The following is a 20,000-nucleotide window of genomic DNA, read 5'->3' on the forward strand; positions in this document are numbered from 1 at the left end:
CCTCATGGATTGGCTCTATGACATCCAAGGCTCTCTGATTGGAGGTGATGATCGACTACCGAAACGGCTCATTTTTAACGCCCTCTTCGAGAAGCGAATGCTTCCTCCAGGAGGACACGGAACACCACTAGCGAACGATCTTAGCGATCTGGCCAACGGAAAGATGCTGGGTGCGACTCAAGTAGTGAAGCGGATGGACTGGTTATTACAGTTAGATTCAAGATTGTGGAAAAAAGCCAAATGGCAGTTGCGGCAGATATACTGTTCAGTGTTTTTGAGTGACGTTGAGGCTCGGAAGGCTTTCGGTGAGTGATTCATGTACAGTATCCGCTACACACAACTGACGTATTCTAGCGTCATCATTTGCTTTCAACTACCCTCGACTGGCCGAGCATTTCCTCTTTCAAGATCGCGAATTTGACGCTAATATAATTTTTTCTTCCGCCTATCTTGTATTCACAAATGGCCCCGCTACCGCCCATGCTTCCGCACACGCCAACCTCCTGACCAACGTCGTGCAAGTTGCTCACGCTTGGTATACCGGTCAAGTTGTGACAAACGAAGGCTGTGACCGCCTGGTTATCCCACCAGTGGCTTTTGATCCCAATGATTCGACCTCTCAAGGACGCTTGGATCTCGATGCACATGCCTTTTCGGGGAAAAAGGGTTTAGCCATATTGGGCCATCTGAGGAGTATGTTCAGGCATGAGGAGATGAAGAAGCTTGTAGTCAAGCAAAACCAGCTGTTTGGTAGGGTACTGGGATTTATCAACATGTTTGTTGGTATTCAGCCGCAACGTAGAGAAAGAGGAGGGCATATTGAGTACGAAGTGGAGTGGCTCAAATCTTTCACTGTCCTTGGTGACCTCGCGCGAATCTGTCGGGACCTGGGAGAGGTTTTCTCAGTAGCGAGCGCAGACGCTCTTCTGCAGAATATGTCCCTTGTCGCCAATCGCATTTTCTGCGACATGTTTTTAATATCCAACACGCTCGACAAAGATCGATATACACCTCTCACCGAGTATACGATCAACGATGTTTTGGTACTTGGAACAAGCGTTACCGTCATCAAGCAAGATGTAACGACTATCGAGGCATTCAGCTTCCACCATTACCTAAATCTGTTGTTTGCAGGGATGTTAAAATGCATGAGAACTGGGATTCCTTGGGAAAACGGGAAAGTCAATGGGATGGATTTCAATCGGATAGTGGAAAAGTTTGTGCTGGGCAGCAACGATGAACAAGCCATGGAGAGAATGAAGTTGATGCTTATTGAGTGGCCTTTACAAAGTAAGCACCTGATAAAGCAGACAGGAAGTGATCTAACGCAAAACAGAACATGTGGTTTTCGCCCAATTACGCGCCAACATGTGGAAAAAAAACGGCTCGGCCCTCCGACTACAGCATCACCATTACTGCGACGTCTCTGTCCGCGAGTCTACCATCGACCAAGAATTCTTCCTTCTCCAGTTCGGGCTCTGTATCCTTGACCCATTCACATTCATAGTCGCTCTGATCGATCGCTTCGGCCTTACGAAAATGTTCCAAGGGAATGTTGAGAAAGCGCTCCTCTGGTATGGCGAAGACCCAGACCCGAGACAAATAATCAACCTCATGGAGGATTTACTGCTTTTGATCATTCATCTTGTGTCTTATCCGGCCATCATCAACGGATGGGATAGGAAAACCATAACAAGGAAACTGATCATCCACCTCTTGGCAGTACAGCCCATGACTTACTCGGAATTATTCAAGAAGCTCCCTGAACGGTCCCAAGAGATCAGTTGTACCCCTATTCTAGCTGAAGTCGCCAACTTCCGCCAGCCTACCGAGACTACATCTGGGCAATACAGCTTAAAAGATGAGGTATACGACGAGGTGGATGTACACTGGAGGTACTATACAAGGAATGACCAGCGATCAGTAATGGACAAGCTCGTGGCCCGGGCGAAGAAAAACAAACCTTCAAATGAAGAACCCCTGATCCTTCCTCGACCGTTGGAATTTCCGTCAACTGACAGCCCTTTCTCAGGGGTTAGTCATTTCCTGCATACTCATGTGGTGGCAGATCTTGTGCACTGGGCTCTTGCGCATTGTATGCACATTGCCACGCCAGACAAATGGGCTGAAATAGTCCAACAAGCCTACCCACAAGAATATAGTAATACCCCTCTCATTCCCTCATGGGACTTTGTCCTCGATTACACCCTCCATCTCGCCATGATCGCTCTCGGCGTTGCACCCCAAGAGTTTGCACAACAATCTGTCTTCTTGAAAGGCGTGGAGGGCTCAAACAGCACGTTCCAGAATTTGTGGGTTATGCAATCCGACCCTGCTTTCAAAGCTTTCAAGCCTCGCGTGGACTATGTACTCGATACTATTGTCGCCAATTTGCCTCCACATTACACCGCCGACTACCGAGCCCACAAGGAAAGCGAAAACATGCTGGCTCTCTCCAGTCTCGCCAAGCCCGATCCTAAGGCTGCAGCCGCTGCTAGGCAAAAAGCCATCATGGCCGAATTCGCCAAGCAGCAGCAGGACTTTGTGGCAATGATGGAAGATATGGATGACGAGGATGAGGACATTCTGGTGGATGAGCAAAAGGAGGAAGAAGAGTCATATGGGAACTGTATCGTCTGCCAGGAAGAGGTTACAGCTAAAAACGCTGGTGGGATGTTGACGCTTCTCCAACCAAGTCGGCAGTTGCGTGATGTGGTGAACACACGAGATTGGTTTGAAGAATCTCTGCTTGCTCCGACAAGTATGGATAGGCCCGGAAGATACCAAAGGTATTCCTATGACCCTAAGCATCCCGAACCCGTTGGCACACAGGGGTACCCGTGCACTAATCTCAGATTTGGTATCCATATGTCAGCATGTGGCCATTACATGCACGACACGTGTATGAACAGCCATTTCGAAACCACCAAGATTAGACATACTCAGCAGGTTCAGCGGCATCACCCCGAAAATGCTGTGCGGCTCGAGTATATGTGTCCACTGTGTAAATCTTTGGGCAATGTGCTCATTCCCGTGGAACCGTCCCATATCGCCAAGAAACCTGCTGTATCAGCGAAAAAGGATGAGGATAAGCCCCCAAGTCTATCGGTGATGATTCGGAGAGTGTCAAGCGAAGGGTTACTGAGGGTAGCCGATAGTCAGCGGATATGGGAACACCATGTCGAGACGGGAGAGGTCGTCCCATGGTTCTCCGACTGCGTATTCTCGTTACACTCTCTGGATCATAATCATCGAAGAGGTGCTATGCGGGTCATTTCAAAGATGGTTGATAGAATGGGTGGTCTAGTACGGCCATTGTCAGAGCAAAGTCAGAGGATAAGAGGGAAGAAAACCCATATGTATTTGCCAGACGATATGGTGGCGTACACGGTATCTATGGCAGAGATTACTCAGCGAGGACTGAAGACAAACTCCGCAGAAGCGCTGACGGTGGCCGAGCAAATTAATGAGACTACGCTCAAGTTGGTTGGCAAGCTCATCGGGTTACTGCAGCTAGAGCTGGATTTGTACTTTGGACCGACGTTTGACAGGACGTCTTTAAGAGTGGGTATATTTGCACGATTTTTGCCAGATTGGTATAGATCCAGCACACTTCCCTCACCGCTTCTCATTCGACAACCTCTAGGGATGGTCATTGAATGTGCAGCCATTGCGCCAGACTTGCTGCAGGCAGTCATCGTGATGGCTTACTATGCCGAGCTTACGAGGTGCATGCTCGCCCTTTCGCTCTCCGTCAAGAGATGCCTTGGTCCTCGAACACGACCTTCCCCCCGTACTCAGCCTCCTGAGGATCCCAGCCTCACTGATGCTCTTACTGTCTTCTCTGGCTTCAGGCCGGTAATGCAATCCATCCTTCGACATGCCGGACCATTTGCCGATACCGATGGCGTTCTTGCTCTTCTTACCGACGATATGCTCTCAAAGCTCCTTTACTCCTATACACTCCCCTTCCTACGTCGATGCGCCATTATCTACTACTCCGTGACAGGGACATACCCCATCACTCAGCCATCTGCCTTATCCACCTTTACCCCCGCCACAAGCGAGTACAATCGTCTGCTTACTATCCTTGGCATTCCTCGACCGACCGAGACCCTTGCCAACTCATCTTCCACAGAAACACCTATTGTTGCTCGATGGATCACCCAATGGGCTCTCCATGGGCGCGTCATGCCAGTTTTGGAATTCCCTGGCACTTACGAGTTGGCGAGACTACCGGAAAAATGGGAGGAGCTGGTACTGGCATATAGTGACCGAAAATGCGGAAAATGCAAGACCAAACCATCATACCCCGCGATCTGTCTCTTCTGTGGCACAATGGTCTGTTTGGCTGGAGATTGTTGCGCAGAGGGTGAGCAAGGCGAATGTAATTTGCATATGAGAGAGTGGGTGACCAGGAAATTTAACGTCATGACACTTGAGCTGACCACTAAATAGATGTGGAGCTGTGGTGGGCATGTTCGCGGACATCAAGCGATGGAACTTGCTGTATCTTTATGCGGGGTCGGGCAGCTTTGGGCCAATGCCGTATTTAGATACTCACGGGGAACTTGACATATCTATGAGGTGGGTAGAAGAAATCTTTGAAGCACCTTTACTGATCATTCGTCCGTAGACGAGGTCACAGGCAGATCATGCACGTTGGGCGTATGGATGAGCTGAGAAGGGGAACGTGGTTGATGCACAACATCCCACACATCACCGCACGAAGATTAGAGCTGACAATAGATCACGGAGGTTGGGGCTGCTTATAAGATGTTACTTGCGGTTGAAATACATTGGAGGGTATAGGGAACCTATAGACGAGGGCAAGAGAAGGAAGAAGAGGATCGGTGAACAATTTTGTGACTTGTATTTCCTGTAGCATTCAATATACAACAGTGGTGTCTCATTGATATCTATCCACATAACATATGCAAGAGAGGGATTCATCATAATCTTGACTGATCATTGGGTTGGCGACCCATACCACTTGTCTTCGGATAAAGCACTTCGCTTTCCGCGACCTTTATATCTACAATAATCTTCCTTCGCCAATACCATTCTCGAAGAAGCCAGGTGAAGGTTTTTACGTAACCGCAATGGGTGTTGTTTTGACTGATGTTTACGCGTCAGCCAGCATCAATTCAGTTCGGATCGCAGATTCAGATATTCTCCATGTCCTCCATCGCAAATTATTCTATGATCAGCTGGGCTTTACAGCACATAATGTCTGCCTGTTTTTAATTCCACAACGAAATGTCGATCTCCGTTGGCTCTTCGCGGAAAAAGGAAGGAAGAGTAGTCCCAACGTATAGGTTTGTGGTTTGGGCAATTCATCGAAGCCTCAGCAGGTAATCTTGTCCGTTTGCTGATTCCCGATTTGTGTAGACATCTCTTGTCTCTCCAAGCCTTGACACCAGCGTGGGTCCTACCAATGTTCGTATCTGCCGTACATTGATCCGTCTGTAGAAATCCTCTAAGGACCATTGCCCACTGCGATATTGATGCTGCTTATGCTCGTATGTCGTCTAACAATCTATGCATATTTGCGTAAAATGCTTATGGATTGTAAGAATTTGAGCAGGTCCGGCTTGGATTGCCTGACGATATACCTTTAATCTGTGCGCAATGGCAATCAATCATTGCGGTCAACTATCCCGCCAGGAAATATGGTATCAAAAGGTGAGATCGTGTGTCCATTTTCTCTCAAATGGCTTATTGACAGTATCCACTTCCAAAGGTTTACCTCCATAGAAGATGCTAAGAAAATGTGCCCCCACCTAAGGATACAGCATGTCGCGACGTACCGTAATGGCGAAAGTGAAGCCGGTTATTGGGATGATGTTGATCCTCGGACGCATAAAGTCAGCTTGGATGTATACCGAAGAGAAAGTCTCAAAATTCTAGCCATATTCAAGGAGAAGATCCCTAGAGGCGAAATAGGTAAGTTAGTTGAGGCTAATCGGCGAATAGGTCTGACCATCGTTGCAGAAAAAGCATCGATAGATGAAGCATTTCTTGACCTGACTCCAATGGTCATTGAAAGATTGTTAGCTGCCCATCCCTACCTTTCCAAGGTTCCTGAAGATGCTCCAAATGGTCTCGACTCTCCATTACCTCCTCCTCCACCAATCGATTGGAGCAACGCTGGCTCTGTTTTTCCCATCGACGGGAAAGAGGATGGATCCGGAACGGACCATCAAGAAGATAAAGAGGAAGACGAGAGAAGTGAAGATGGTGATGAATTCGATGGTCGGACTTCTGGGAGCAATAGAGATTCCTGGGAGGATTGGGCGCTGTGTATGGGTGGGGAGCTTATGTCTAATGTACGCGAAGAGGTATACCTAAGGTTACATTATACATGCACGGCAGTGAGTCTCTTTGGTCCCGACCCATCTTTTCTATATTTAACATGTACACGCATACAGGGAATTGCCCACAACAAGGCGATGGCCAAGGTCGGTAGTTTGGCCCTATAACGTCGGACAATGGCTAATCCTTTGCCCCAGCTGTGCTCAGCTTGGAAAAAGCCTAATAATCAAACCATCCTTCGCACAGCTGCTGTGCCAGCTTTTTTAAATGGTCGAGACTTTACAGATGTATGTATTGTATATTTGAGAAATACCCAAAGTAAAGATGCTGATAGGGGAGCTACTAGATTCGATCTCTTGGTGGCAAGCTTGGTGCAGCAATAGCCCAACAGTTCGGTGCGAAGACAGTGGGCGATATGCTGTAAGTCTCAACTGGGGTATTGATAAGCCTTTGCTCATAAGAGAAGGACTGTATCGCTCGATGAGATGCAAAGGAAATTCGGTGAGGAGAGTATCTGGGTATACAACATTCTCCGCGTACGTCACCTTCATAACAAACAGGGGTTTTATCTGAACATCTAGCCCAGGGAATTGACCATTCGGAGGTAACGGATCGTGTCGCAACCAAGTCTATGCTTGCATCAAAAAGCATCCGTCCAGCAGTCACGTCCCCTCAACAAGGTCATCAATGGCTTTCAATTTTGGCGGGCGAATTGAATGTTCGTCTGAGGCAGTCAAGAGAAATTATGCCCGGACTTTGGCCCAAAACACTGGTCCTTAGCTATCGCCAAGGTTAGCAAAACAAATGATTTTCTACCTATTTGTACCTATTTATTATGCTAACTTTATTCTTCAATAGGTATCGAACCTACCCGGTCTAGACAGATTCCGTTTCCCTTCACGCGAAATCTATCTACAGATTACATTATGAAGTATGCCAAGAAGCTATGGGATGAGGCGACTCAACCCATGTTGAAAGGCAACATGAAGCTCAACGTTGTATGTCGCTTTGGGCTTCAACACAAAGATTATTAATTGATTGATACCATAGATTGCCCTTTCCTTCACTGGTCTGGAGAAGCTTGAAGAGGGGCAGCAGGGAATTGAAGGCTTCTTCAGTAACACGAAACCAAAGGCAGCTGATGAGAGTACTATTGGACCGTCATCTTCGACGACAATGCCCCGAGTAATATCGAAGTTGAATAACATCTCAAAGCGGACTCGATCCCCATCTTCTGATTCCTCCTCAACAATACCTACTGCAGTCGAAGTTCTACCCTCGAAAAAGGTCCGACCAATGAATCAACCTCTCTCGAAGCGCAAGAAAGGCTTGGACGCTTTCCTTATCAAAAAACCTTCTGATGTGACTTCTTCCTCCTCGCATTCCAATATATCTACCCCATCTTCCGCATCCGTTTCCGACTTGGAAATAACTCCTATCGAACCTCCCCAATCATCCCGTATATCTTCTCATACGAAAACGGATATGGACTCTTGGACGTGTCCTAAGTGCGCGCAGACTTTTACTGTTCCGGATGAACTGGACTTAGGTGAAGAGCAGGTTGGATTGTTGAGAAGCATGAAACAGGAGCATGAGGATTGGCATTTTGCAAAGTCATTGCAGGATGGTGGTGATGGTAATGGCGGAACTAGCGCGCCTGGTCAACGGCGGAGCAATACTACGCCTTCTCTCGGGCAAAAGGAAAAAAGAAATGTAGAGGGTATCAGAGCGTTCTTCACACCGAAACCGCAGTAATCATATCTTGCCATAGTATAATTTCTCGATCCTTGGTCTTATAACTGTTGTCGTAAATCAAGCTGCACAATTATGCAAACCGTTTAAACAATACAGTTAGTATATATAAAAAACAACTCCGTTATCAGGAAGATATCAAACAAATATAACAAAATGGCTACAACAAACAGACTAGGCGACCAATGCTGGTAGCTATGCGAGTCAATTATATCTTCAAATAAATGTTGTGCAATACCATGGGGCCGTATTCACCCCATACATCTTCCCGCACTTCTTGGATGCACCGCAAGAAAGCTGACGAGACCTTCACTTGCGTCCAGTTTTTAACCTGACAAAACTCTTCACGTCAGCTGACATATCGCAGCCGACAACAGAACTTTATACCGCTCACTATATAAGCAAGGACCTTGCTATGCAGTTCTTCATACGGGTAGCTAACGAACCTGCGCTCTAATCAGTTTGTTGAAAGGCCCGGAAAGAGAAAAGTACTCACGCGGCTGACATACATGTCTCGTAGGATAAACTCCTCAAAATCTGCTCCATGGCCATTTCCCTTAGCTCTTCTAGCCTGTATCGGTGTGCGAGCATGTACACATCGAGGGCACTTGCAGGAGGTGGGCATGGGGTGGGATGAGGGTGAGGATCGTTCTCAGTCCCTATACGTGCAAAGGCGTCGAAAGAGTTATTTGGCGGGCCGAGAGCCGAAAGATGAGAGGCAACGAGATGGGGCTTGCTGTTGTTGGAAGTTGCAAAAGTACGGTTTAGAGGGACAGCCATTGTCGGTATCTTCGATGGAGACGTGGAGCTTGCGTCTTTTTTCATTCTCTTTGGTTGTTGAGGTGTTCCCTTGTCTCCGTATGGATATGGAATGTTCGTAACTCCTATACTTAACGGTGGACTTATTTTACTGCTAGGCATGCTCTTTACATTGAGCGGCTCATCCTGGAGAGAGGTAGGATCTACTTTAGTATCCCAGTCGCCTGCTAAAGGTAGATGCTGGTAGTTCCATTCTGCCAAACCATTTTGAGTGGATGTCCGAGGACGTAATATTCTGTCCACGTGGGCATTATCCAACCTATGTTCATCATTTATATAATGATAGTCCTCATGTTCCGAGAACGTGAGTTCGTTCGTATAGAGATAGCTAAGAATATGAAAAATTCAGAAAGCCCGTAAGTCGATAATATTTTCTACCGGAACTCACTGTAATATCCAATAGAGCGTGCTGAAGGAAGCATCGTCGACGATGATGGTATTATATCTCTGGGTTTCCGAGAATCCCGATGTTAACAGGTCCTTAAAATATTCGGACTTCTCCTCTAGAATCTCTGAATGCGCGTATAATATTCGCTTGCGCGATTGCCGTAGGCGTTTGACGATGCTTGATACATCCTCTTCTGACTCAGCTTCCATAGCCCGATCATGTGCGGCGGATGGCTGAGACTGATCATAAACGTGTTCTAAGCAAAGGAAACGCACGTCGCCAGACTTCTTATCTAGTAATCGCGCTAGTCCTTTTGTAGTGTTCCTGGCAATATCGTTGGGCAGACTAAATCTGGGCTTCTCAGGAGCCGCCACCTCCATGTAGACACATAATTTCAGAGCGTCATCGCGCCGGATCTCCGCGTCTTCGAGCAAGATCGAAAGTAGAGGTAGAACAAAGTGCATGATCGACTCATTGTGAAAGTTGTGCTCCAGAGTTTTTGACCAAACGTATCTCGTTTGCGCATATCGATGACCAGCATTGGGGGTGCAATGGGTTACTCCCAGGAAGATATGAACTGGAGTAGTGAGATCGACAAGGTTCTCAAGCTCATCGCGGCGCCATATTTGGAGATATAGATCCTGTTTCGCCTTTTCATTGGCAGGTGAACTGGATGCTGAAGGAATTGCGCAATGGTGGACATTACAAAGCACTCAACTCAGTTACTAGAACGCGAACGCTTTGCGAACGGTCGGTGGGATAGGCTCACCTTTTGGTAAGAAATATTTAGCAGCGTACATTGCCAGCTCAAATACCCCCATAGACGCTATTCTCTCATAAGATGGAATTTGATAAGGATTATCCTCATCGAAATTATCATTGTTACTGCGATTAGAGGGTTCGGGAGAGGAATTCGAAGGCTGGGGGAAGGGTATCCCATACTCAAGGTATAACATGAAATTTCTTAGGTCCCGTAATTCCCATTCCAGTTTTTCTCTGATACCGCGGTTTGGGGGAACATCCAAAGTCAAAGACATATCTGTTATTATCACTGGACGGGACGTGATGTTGTCTTTTTTATGGCAGAGTGATGACAACCTCGCCTTTTCGACGGCTGGCGGCAACAAAATGGGTCGGACAGACGGCAGAGTGATTGAAAAATGTAGCCAAGTTCCAAGGACGTAAGTAGAAGGTTGTCAGAAGATGGATCAGCGTCCGCAAGGGTGGTGCTGGGGGAAAGAAGATAGGAAAAGAGAGAACCGACGAATAACTACGACAGACTGAGGGGGAACTGTTTATTATCATCGATCCCCACGCCGTGCCTAGAGCAACCGCCGATGGCCGAACAAGGAGATATTGTAATCTCAGTATGCTTCCGCTAATCCCGCATTTAGATCCGCTAATAAAAAGTCGCGTGTGATTTTGGCTTGTCTAATGTACTACGTCATCGACCCACCCGCCGATGAAAGAAGATCAAAAGATGGCAGTGCGTGCGTGCGTGAAATGAATAGCGAATCGATGACAGCCGGTAGCAAAAACTCTTCCTTCCTCACCAACAAACCACTACTGTCATACAGACGTTCCACCATCTTCCTTGCCTGGATGGCCCCAGTTGAAACTCTGTCATGCACTCCCCGCCCCCGAACACACCCCTTACTCTACGGGCCATTCTCCTCACCTCATCTTCTCCACTTTCAGAGCCTAATCTTCCTTCCATTCGCTTCCGTATAACCCCTCACTTCCTGGTGCCTGACTGCATTATCTCTACATTGACTGATAGTTACAACATTGGACACTGTGTAGAGACGATAGTGCCAGTGGGTGGGCAAGTCGAAGTGGGCTTGACCGTGGACGAAGAGTCCTTAGCAGAGTGCGGAATACTAGTTGAGGGACCATCTTCAAGAGTGATAAGGGGTGTCATAGAATCTTTCAGACTGGTGAGTAAATATACCAAGACTCTGTATTGACCAAAAATAAATACAGAATGCTCAGTCATTATCATTATCAACCATAGCGCCTATAGCACAATCGCGGCATGATTCTTCAACTTTCTTACTCACTCCTTTATCATCCACGCCCAGCAATAATCTCCTTCTCACCCATATGATTCCCACAGGCCATCCAATATGCTATCTCAAACGTTTCGATGTGCATTGCTCTTGGACGATGACACGTACGGGTGGTGCATTGAAACGTCTACCTGAAGACGATGAGAATGAAGATGGACAGGCTCAAGAGGATATCATCGATGATCTGATGATCCCCAACCATTATGATTTCGCTGTACCACATCAGATGGGGTCAAATGAAGAAGATGGTGGGCGAGTAGAGCTATTACTGGAAGATCAGCATCCTCGCAATTGGTTGGACGACCAAATCAGAAATGCCTGTCAGAAACTCCTATTGAAACACTTTTTACGGTGCGTCGTTCTGATCCTTATCATTTGTTCTTGGATTTAGAGCTTATCACGGTCTTAGGCGTTTTCCCCTCATCTTTGATGGAAGATTCACTGAGGTAAACTGAGCCTATTGAGGCTAATTGGATACTGACCTGAATTCTCTTTCCTTAGACACTTCCCAAGTACATTGTGCCTTCACAGCTGATATCATCAGTTTCTCATTTCGCAAGACTGTCTATAGCATACGATACTCCTCTAAGCCAGAAATTCGGAGAGATTATGGAAAAAGTCACAAGACAGCAACAAGAGTTCCTCTCTTTCAAAGTGGATCAAACAGTCAATCTCCCAGCTAGAAAGGATCGCAAACTGGAGGCAGCTCGAAAAAGGCAAAAACGATTGAAACAGGTAACGCAGGGCAAAAATCAACTTGATGATACCCAGCAGGAGAAGGAACAGCCAGATGAAAATGACGCTACCGTTGAAATAAACAGACGAAAACAAAGGTATTTGGAACAAGTCAAAGCTTCAACAGACGCATCTGATAAGTACGGGATGAGATGTAAGGAACGGAGGATCAGCCGAATCATAGGAGATGCGATAGGACTCATCTGTCGTAGTGACTTTGAAATGAAAAGGAATCGGAGTGGAAGACTGAGTGCTGCGGGAACGAAGGTTAATCACCTTTGCATTGCAAGGTAATTGAGCATAAGCTGATCCCACGTTAGTTTCGATATCCAACAGAAGACGACGCCCATCAGATACCACCTACATCTGATACTCAACTGTTCTTAACCTCTCGGACTAATCCCAACACAGCAAGTGATACGTCAAGGGATGAATCGTCCATTGAAGACACCTTGGCGGGCAGCATGAGCTATGAGATACTTGTGGACGGCCAAGAGGAGCGGCGTCCAATGCCAGGAGGAAATGAGGAGAGTTTTGGGGAACAACGAAAGGATGAGGACGAGGATGTCGACGGCGAGTTTATCATGGACTACGATTTGAACGACGATCAGGAGGATGATGATCTTCTTCCCATAGAATTATGGCCATTAGAAGAACAACCAGAGACGAGAGTAGTACAGTACGACAACCGATCAAAGAAGCCTGTGGCCATGCTCCGCGTCGAGCGTTTTGAAGATGATATAACAGTGGGAGATGGTGACAACAACGGCATGGACTTTGAAGGTTTAGAATTAGAGGCCACTTTTGTTGGTTAGAAGGAGAGCTCATATACAATGTTTGTACATGCATGCTTCGTAATTGCACAAAACATGAGCAAGCAGTGGAGCAGGATATACTGTGCATATCTGTAAAACAGTCATTCAACATGCATGGAAATGGCAGACACGTCATGAACGACAAGCAAAAAACAAGCAAAAAAGAAAAAATTGGCGCCACCCGGGATCGAACCAGGGACCGCACGATTGAATCTCGAGTTTCGGAACTTCAGTCGTGCGCTCTCCCAACTGAGCTATGTCGCCTTCCTTGAAAATGCGAAAATGGGATTATTAGGTCACCGCAGATCAAACATGCTGTGTCGTCATTTAATTCCCGTCGACGTGTGGTGTGCCTGGCTGCTCTGGTTGACTTTCGAGTTTTCTGTGAAAGTGGGAAGCATATGTTGTTGCTGCATCAGACGAAGAGGAAGATCGCTTTTTTTTTCTGGCTGGCTGGTTACTCTTTCCGTCCTACCTATACCACTGGCAGGAGTCTTCGCCACTGAGCCGTTCAAGCGGAAAAGAAGGGTGAAGGAGGGCTCGTAACTGCCTTCAAGACTCAACGAAGTTCACACTTCTGCAGTTCTATACCGGTGCACGGGCCCAGAATCACTCGGGGCCCTCTTTTCTGTGAGTGGTCTTTAATCTTACTACTACCGTCTTCTTCGAGGTGTGAGTCGGTGCTGCAGTATCTAGTTCCCCATATTACCTTTCGAATCCATCAAAAGTTGCCACCATTCTTCCTCATTGCCACCCACATATATATATATATATATATATATATGGCCTCTGTATCTGCCTTTCCAGGATACTCTTGATATCCTTCCATATCCCACACCTCTTCCTACTTAATCTAAAGGTCCTGGGAATCATACATCATTGATATTCGGAATCATCTTGACGCTCCTTTGTCTCGTCTCGAGATCTAAGCGGTGTAAGCGGTGTCATCCCATGATTGCCCCAGTCATCCCATCTGACCCCTTTGGATTAATAGTTGACATATGAACTGACCCTTTCTTCTAGCACTCGTACTTGCTTCATCAGAGCTGGATGTGCCTTGCAGAATGGGAATTCTAACACGTATACGACGAAGATCATCCTCAGCAGCACAAACCCAGCGTCCTTCCTCTGCTTCTCCTTTGGCATCTCATCTCGTACCTTCAGCGACATCCGGCACTGCGACGGTTGCGCCTGATCCACCCTCCACCGGGTCCGTGGGTTCACGAATACCAAAGAGGCCATGGAAAAAGAAGCATGATGAGGGGAGTTCTACAGGGAGCTTGAACAAGAACGGGAAGGGGAAGACGAAAGCAGAGAATGGTGAACTGCTTGGAGGCCCGAAATATGGAGACTTTTCGCCATCACTAGGGCCAGCTTCATCTCTCTCCGTCAGTAACGTTCCAACGACTCGTGTGAATGGACCCTCTTCTCAGTCATCTTTGTCGCCACCCGGCAATGGTTCTCCAGCTGGGGACAGCAACTCAGTGCCATGCAGTAGTGAGAAGGTCGAAAAGCGGAGGCCCGATGTCAGCGAAATAAAGCGACCGACTAGCCGAACTTTCAAACAGGATGGAGGGATACTAGGAAAGCTCAATTTCGAGGTTGCGGGAGATAGACAGAGGAAGACGTCTAACTCGAGTTGGACGAAGGGCGTAGAAAGTATAGTGTCCAGTGGTTCACCTTCAGAATGGCCGAACGCTTCGATGTCCAATGCCAACCTCCCCTCAGAAAGCAATCCTGTTGTCACATCGAGTAGCAGAGCACTTACACCCGATCTAAATGACGACCAGAGACCAGCGCCGACACTGTCAAGAGGTAACAAGCGGGAAGAAGACCCTATAGAGGTTCTGGAGTCTGCGGAGAAGAAACATCGATTCTGGAAGGGTAAAGGAAAGTCCAATAGACATTCGCGGGTCATGAGCGACTCATTTCAACTGGGCGGGGTACGTATTTCAGCTAGACGGGTAAGTTTTGGCGGTGCGCTAACATATTGTCAGTCCGAGCCTCCCACTCCAGGCAAAATCCCTTCTTCGTCAAGTGGGCCGGACTTGGCTAGCGTCTCTAGGAATTCTGTAGACCTCGATCAGCCTCATCCACAACAACTTCGCCGACCTTCATCGTCGTTCTTCCCCAACCCTTTCTATCGATCTCTATCTCGTGCGTCAGAAAGACCTTCGGCGGTCGAGGATGGCTCTTTCCAGTTGAAAAGTTTCCGCCATGTCTCGGGTATGTCTGATGTAGAGGGTGCGGGGAAACTAGAAGGGTATCTTTCTCATGTCAAACGGGAATCAGTTGCTGCTCTCAGTATCGAACTACCAGCTGCGTCGACAGCCCCGGACTCTTCACTAACCTTCGCATCTCCTAAGCCGACCGCGGTTCCTCTGTCACGCCCTGTTAGCGTCGCTCCCTCCCTTGCTTCAATGGAGGATATGATGGTTTCTCCGAATAGAGTCAGTGTTGCTGCATTCAAAAAGGGACTTCGGCGTCCAAGCAATGGTCTGATGTCGACGATGAGTGATATCGGACATGGGACCCCGGCTACTGGCTCTGGAGACGAGGACGACGACATCCCTCTTGGCAAGCGAATTGTCTCGCAACCTCTGCCTAGACAGACGAGCTCTCAATCATTGTTCAATATGCGCGATCCTGGTCTGAGCAATTCGGAAGGTGCGACATCTAATCCCATGCTCAAGCAACCGAAAAAAGAGACAAGTGAAAAGGAAGTCTCAAGCCAAGAGCCTTTGGTTTTCCAGGTGAAAGCATATCGCAGAACGTCAAGCGGTTTCGTGGTAAAAAGTCGAAGTCCCATGGCAAGTAATCAGGACCTACCTAGCAGCCCCGTAAGCTCCCTGAACTCGCTGGCTACTGGCTTTCCTGGATCACTTCGCCCGACAGCCTTAACCAGTTCCGCATCTACCCGGACGCCTTCACCAAATGCGGGAGTCACCAACCTCTATGGAGCTTCACCTCCCACTACGGACGACAAAGAGCTTATGACAGATGGATATTTTTCAGCAGGTGCTCCTTCTTCTGATCGGGTTGTGCAAAAGGGTCAGAAACCCTCGTCTCCGGTCACTTATCAACCCACCGAGGAACTTGCTAAAGCCGCCCTCCCCTCACCTCCTGCCACTGCACAGCAACCCTCTGTCGCGCCCATTGCAGAGCTTTCGGCAAATGTACAATCTAGTAATTCCCATCTCAAACGACATACACCCCCTCCTGTCCAGCATATCGACGTACCACGGCCTTCACACGATATTTCACCTACGCTATTAGCTCTTAATCTTCCGTTGCCTCCAGATCAGATGCCCGATACCCCCCCCAAAGCGCCTTCGCCATTATCAGAGCTACCGCGTCGACCTACAGCCGGACCAGAAGGAAGTGCATCTCCTGGTACCCAAAGCAAGCGGATGTCATTATTGGAAGAGCCCATAAAGTACCTATCAGGGTTATGGGCTACACCGTCAGCTGGCGAAGATGGTTTTGACCCAGTGTTAGCTGTTGATTCTTTAGGTCGGTTAAGTGGAGATGAGCCTCAGTCGCCAACTAAATCAAATCGCCCAGGCATCACCTCTTGGTATGCCCCTCAAGACTTGCCTGAACGCCAAACGTCGGCCTCCCCGTCACCATTTTCATCGACAGAACGTATCCGTTCATCTCTTTCAGAGAGATTGGCTGGTGTCGCGACCTCTGCTATAAGTACAACAAAGCCTGGCCGCGGTTTACAGAAACCAGCCATGGAGAAACTTAAGACTAGTGCTGAGGAGCAATGTCCTGCCGATAATCACAAGTCACCGGTCAGCGATTCTACTGTGGCCCCTATTCCTCGATCTATTCCTCGACCTTTCTCAAGTTTCATAAAACCAGGACCAGTTCAGCCAAACCCCGCGATTGATGAGAACGAAAGTGATACCGAAGGGGGGACGAGCATGTCCACCCATCACTGTGAAAGATTAAGAGCGTCCTCGCTGTCGTCTCAGCAGTCTGTTAGAAGAGTACCTGGTGGTCCCCGACAGCCCGTGCGGCAAAGTCGCATCGTCTCAATGCCTATCACAAATTCTCATTTGGTTCACAAATCACCTGATCGTTGGCGTCATGTTCAGAAGGATGACGATGAGGACGAGCCTTTAGCAAAGATCAAACATCGGTCTTCCAAGTCATCTCTGGCCATGGCTACCGCCGGAAAATCTCCATCCTATGGACAGATTTCCTTGCCAACCCCTCCCACCAGTGTTACAAGTACAAGTATCGGCTCTTCGAGTCCTCAGGAGCGGCGTAAGCCCCTCATTGAGCTGGAATCAGCTGCACCTGCCACCCCACAGTCTATGACGACACCACGACCACATGATTCCCTTTTACCTGCATCGTCTAGATCCTTTGACAAATCCTCTACAACATCTACAGGTTCTACGCCTTCGTCCGGCAAAGAATCGCTTCCTTCCCCTGTCAGGGCTCAAGTCAGGTTTGATAATCCTGAGAGGAAGTGGCCTTCTGGCTTTCAAAAGAAGAGGACGAGTCCAGAGATATCGAAAGATAATGTGAATGACAATGCAGTAGAAGTGTATGGAGAGAGACAAAGGCGTCAAGTAAGTTACCCGAACGCTAATCGAAATCGAATCACTGACAATTTGTACGTAGGCCGAAAAATATAGTGGTGATAGTCGGCAGCGAAGACGCTCAGAGGGGGCGTTACAACATCCATCGCCTTATGACCCTCCTGTTCAGGCGCAGATGGGCATGCAGGAGGTGCCAGATCCACAAGATATGTCCCCAGAAGCATTTTTGTAAGCACGCGATTCATCATGATGAAGTGTCACCGCTGACTTGCGATCAGCGCTTGGCAAAAGCATCAATGGCAGATGCAATACCTTGCGGCCGCTTATCGTGCATCTGAAGAAGAGTGGGAAAAGCAAAGTTCAGTATCAACGTCGATTCACAATCAGCCTTCTAACCAATTCATCCCTTTCCCCATGCAGCCCATGTCCATGTTCCCATCCAATGCGAATATGATGGATATGGGTATGGGTATGCCAATGGGATATGGCTATTCAGCATATCCGCAATTACAAGGACACATGTTTAACTCTTACCTCAACATGCCTCAGATGCAAGGCCAAGCCGATGGAGAAGGGGGCTGTAGTTACGGAATGGGAGCTCAATCAGTATTTGGTGGAGAATTTAGGCCACTCGCCGCCAAACCGTCTCAACAGCAACAGTATAATCCTAATCCCCAAAGACGAGCATCAAGTGATCAACAGGGTGCCCAATATGGTAATCCTCCACAACCCCATCGTCATCAGGACGACCCTCGTCTGGCGGAGGGCCGGAGTGCATCAGCTTTGGGCATGTACGATAATGCAACTTCTCCCCCGACAATGTCCAAAAGACCATCGGGCGTGTTTAGAGGACTGTTAGGAGAGCGGGAAAAGGTGGAATTGCAGCAAGAGATGGAACGACAAGCGCAGGAGAAGCTAGAGAAGCAAAAACAGTGGGCAAAGGAGAGGGCGAGAGGGAAGACGACTGAAAGTAGCAGCCCACCGCCCCCGTCAAGTTGGAGTAGAATGACTGGTGATTGGTCTGAAGGTGGCGCTCCGAGGAGACAAAATAGAAGCAGATCGAATATAGCGAACTAAAATACGGGCAGTAAAAAATTTCACGCTTTCTACGATCAACGCACAATACGTATTACTTTTCGATGCCCATTTGTAGGACTATTGTATATAATAACAGTATCATAATCTCATGTTTCTCTTTCCAAAAGTTGATACGAGTGGTCACGCTATCATAAGGACCGTAGCATAACGACATAGCATAGGTCGAGTTGGATCTTCATTTCATGCAAATTAATATTCTGTATCCAACTGGCAGATTTTTCACGTATGAGCCTACCTACACACGGAGTAATGCATTGCTAGGGCCACGGAAAAAAATAAAAATATAATACAACCTCTGAAGACAACATCACGCTCCTCTTGCATTAGATCAAAGCTCAATCAACAAAGCTTCTTCTTTCTCCTCCTTTTCCAAACCTTTGGGTGCTTCTACGGGCGCATCTGGGAAGATGGTTGGGGGTAACGGTTGAGGGAAAGAGGCAGCGTTATACATTCCCGCGGGGAGCTGTGTTTGAGCAGCGTATTGGTTTTGCTGGGGTTGAGCCTGCAATTGGGATTGAGACTGTGTTTGAGTTTGTGCGGAAGCCTGGGGCTGAGGTTGGGGTTGAATCTGTGAAGCCGCATGCTCCTGTTCAAGCCCCGACTTGGCGCTTCCTACCGTTCCTTCCGACACATACGAACCTAAAGAGTCTGGCGGCGGAGCCGACGCGCCATACTGCATATCTTGCTGTGACGGGATTTCTTGTGGTTGAGATTCATACTGGGTTTGGGTTTGGGTTTGGGGATGGGAAGGGATGTAAGAGTGTCGCTGGGGCGAGTTGGGGTGGGTGGAGAGATTAACAGGTGGAGGAGCGGAAGGTATGTCGACGGGTGCCGCTCCAGATGCGAACGGAGGAGCAGAGGCATATTGCTGCTGTTGTCGTTGAGATTGCTCGGCTACAGGTATAGGTGCACCATAAGTCATAGAAGCCTGTCTTTGCACACCAGCGGGAACGGGTGAAGAAACGGGCGGGACAACGACCGACGCTTGTCTTGCTAATCCCGGCTGAACATGCGATGGCGCGGGAGACCATTGGCTGTAAGGCGATGAATGGGATTGTTGAGGGTAAACCCGTTCCTGGGGAGGAGAAGTAAAATTGGGAGTAGTATAAGGCATCGTAGGGTAAAGGGAGGGTGCGTGTTGAGCTTGGGCTTCGGGCTGAGGCTGAGGGGGTTGGTAGGCTTGTTGAGGAGGCACGAATGCTTGGTAGCCGTTAGGAGGGTATTGGCCATACAGCTGCGGTTGCGGCTGGTACTGTTGGGTGTAGTAGCTCTGCTGTTGTTGATACCTCCTCGCTTGCTCTTCGTGCGCCCGTTTAGCAGCATAAGCCTGTTGTCCATCCAGAATTTGACCGTAGAGGTTGACAGCTTGGGACAGTTTATCTTGCATTTCCATCAACATTTCTGTGGTATTGTTAACGCAACTCTCTTGAGGCATAACAGGCGCTTACGTTGT

At 48.1% G+C, this 20,000-nt stretch overlaps 6 protein-coding genes and 1 non-coding gene across 7 annotated transcripts in view; 4 read left to right on the forward strand and 3 right to left on the reverse strand.

Moving 5' to 3' along the window:
- Nucleotides 1-4,949, forward strand: part of CNE03650 (ubiquitin-protein ligase, putative) — a 6,236-nt gene extending 1,287 nt beyond the window's left edge. Inside the window, exons 3-7 of the mRNA XM_024657258.1 lie at nucleotides 1-305; nucleotides 355-1,290; nucleotides 1,337-4,406; nucleotides 4,459-4,587; nucleotides 4,637-4,949. The exon at nucleotides 1-305 is cut by the window's left edge and continues 131 nt beyond it. Of these exons, the coding sequence (XP_024512895.1) occupies nucleotides 1-305; nucleotides 355-1,290; nucleotides 1,337-4,406; nucleotides 4,459-4,587; nucleotides 4,637-4,775 (4,579 nt within the window). The 3' untranslated portion in view covers nucleotides 4,776-4,949. The remainder of the gene's footprint in view (nucleotides 306-354; nucleotides 1,291-1,336; nucleotides 4,407-4,458; nucleotides 4,588-4,636) is intronic.
- A 187-nt stretch (nucleotides 4,950-5,136) lies between these two features.
- On the forward strand, nucleotides 5,137-8,155 carry CNE03660 (eta DNA polymerase, putative). Its single transcript, XM_024657259.1, has 13 exons — nucleotides 5,137-5,318; nucleotides 5,392-5,424; nucleotides 5,473-5,522; nucleotides 5,577-5,685; nucleotides 5,744-5,946; nucleotides 5,995-6,374; nucleotides 6,432-6,461; nucleotides 6,513-6,602; nucleotides 6,662-6,735; nucleotides 6,782-6,851; nucleotides 6,902-7,106; nucleotides 7,174-7,313; nucleotides 7,366-8,155. Exons 1-13 carry the CDS (start codon nucleotides 5,260-5,262, stop codon nucleotides 8,068-8,070), a joined length of 2,148 nt encoding a protein of 715 aa, XP_024512983.1. The 5' UTR covers nucleotides 5,137-5,259; the 3' UTR covers nucleotides 8,071-8,155.
- On the reverse strand, nucleotides 8,086-10,525 carry CNE03670 (expressed protein). Its single transcript, XM_024657260.1, has 5 exons — nucleotides 10,044-10,525; nucleotides 9,275-9,950; nucleotides 8,564-9,214; nucleotides 8,462-8,513; nucleotides 8,086-8,398 (listed from the first exon to the last, which is right to left on the reverse strand). The coding sequence occupies exons 1-5, from the start codon at nucleotides 10,309-10,311 to the stop codon at nucleotides 8,276-8,278; spliced, it is 1,770 nt and encodes a 589-aa protein (XP_024512985.1). The 5' UTR covers nucleotides 10,312-10,525; the 3' UTR covers nucleotides 8,086-8,275.
- A 268-nt stretch (nucleotides 10,526-10,793) lies between these two features.
- On the forward strand, nucleotides 10,794-12,937 carry CNE03680 (hypothetical protein). Its single transcript, XM_024657261.1, has 5 exons — nucleotides 10,794-11,211; nucleotides 11,258-11,694; nucleotides 11,753-11,789; nucleotides 11,845-12,345; nucleotides 12,399-12,937. Exons 1-5 carry the CDS (start codon nucleotides 10,900-10,902, stop codon nucleotides 12,891-12,893), a joined length of 1,782 nt encoding a protein of 593 aa, XP_024512966.1. The 5' UTR covers nucleotides 10,794-10,899; the 3' UTR covers nucleotides 12,894-12,937.
- A 128-nt stretch (nucleotides 12,938-13,065) lies between these two features.
- Nucleotides 13,066-13,157, reverse strand: CNE03690. Its single transcript has one exon. It is a non-coding gene; the product is annotated as a tRNA-Phe (tRNA).
- Nucleotides 13,158-13,307: 150 nt separating this feature from the next.
- Nucleotides 13,308-18,743, forward strand: CNE03700 (glucoamylase s1/s2 precursor, putative). Its single transcript, XM_024657262.1, has 5 exons — nucleotides 13,308-13,523; nucleotides 13,917-14,836; nucleotides 14,891-17,479; nucleotides 17,532-17,677; nucleotides 17,728-18,743. The coding sequence occupies exons 2-5, from the start codon at nucleotides 13,958-13,960 to the stop codon at nucleotides 18,524-18,526; spliced, it is 4,413 nt and encodes a 1,470-aa protein (XP_024512896.1). The 5' UTR covers nucleotides 13,308-13,523; nucleotides 13,917-13,957; the 3' UTR covers nucleotides 18,527-18,743.
- CNE03710 (vacuolar protein sorting-associated protein vps27, putative) overlaps nucleotides 18,710-20,000 on the reverse strand; it is a 2,880-nt gene continuing 1,589 nt past the window's right edge. The window contains exons 5-6 of the mRNA XM_570941.2: nucleotides 19,996-20,000; nucleotides 18,710-19,948 (exon numbers count right to left, since the gene is read on the reverse strand). The exon at nucleotides 19,996-20,000 is cut by the window's right edge and continues 730 nt beyond it. Coding sequence (XP_570941.1) covers nucleotides 18,876-19,948; nucleotides 19,996-20,000 — 1,078 coding nt within the window. The 3' untranslated portion in view covers nucleotides 18,710-18,875. The remainder of the gene's footprint in view (nucleotides 19,949-19,995) is intronic.

This window comes from Cryptococcus neoformans, assembly GCF_000091045.1.
Source record: "Cryptococcus neoformans var. neoformans JEC21 chromosome 5 sequence".
In the NCBI taxonomy this organism is placed as follows: Eukaryota; Fungi; Basidiomycota; class Tremellomycetes; order Tremellales; family Cryptococcaceae; genus Cryptococcus; species Cryptococcus deneoformans.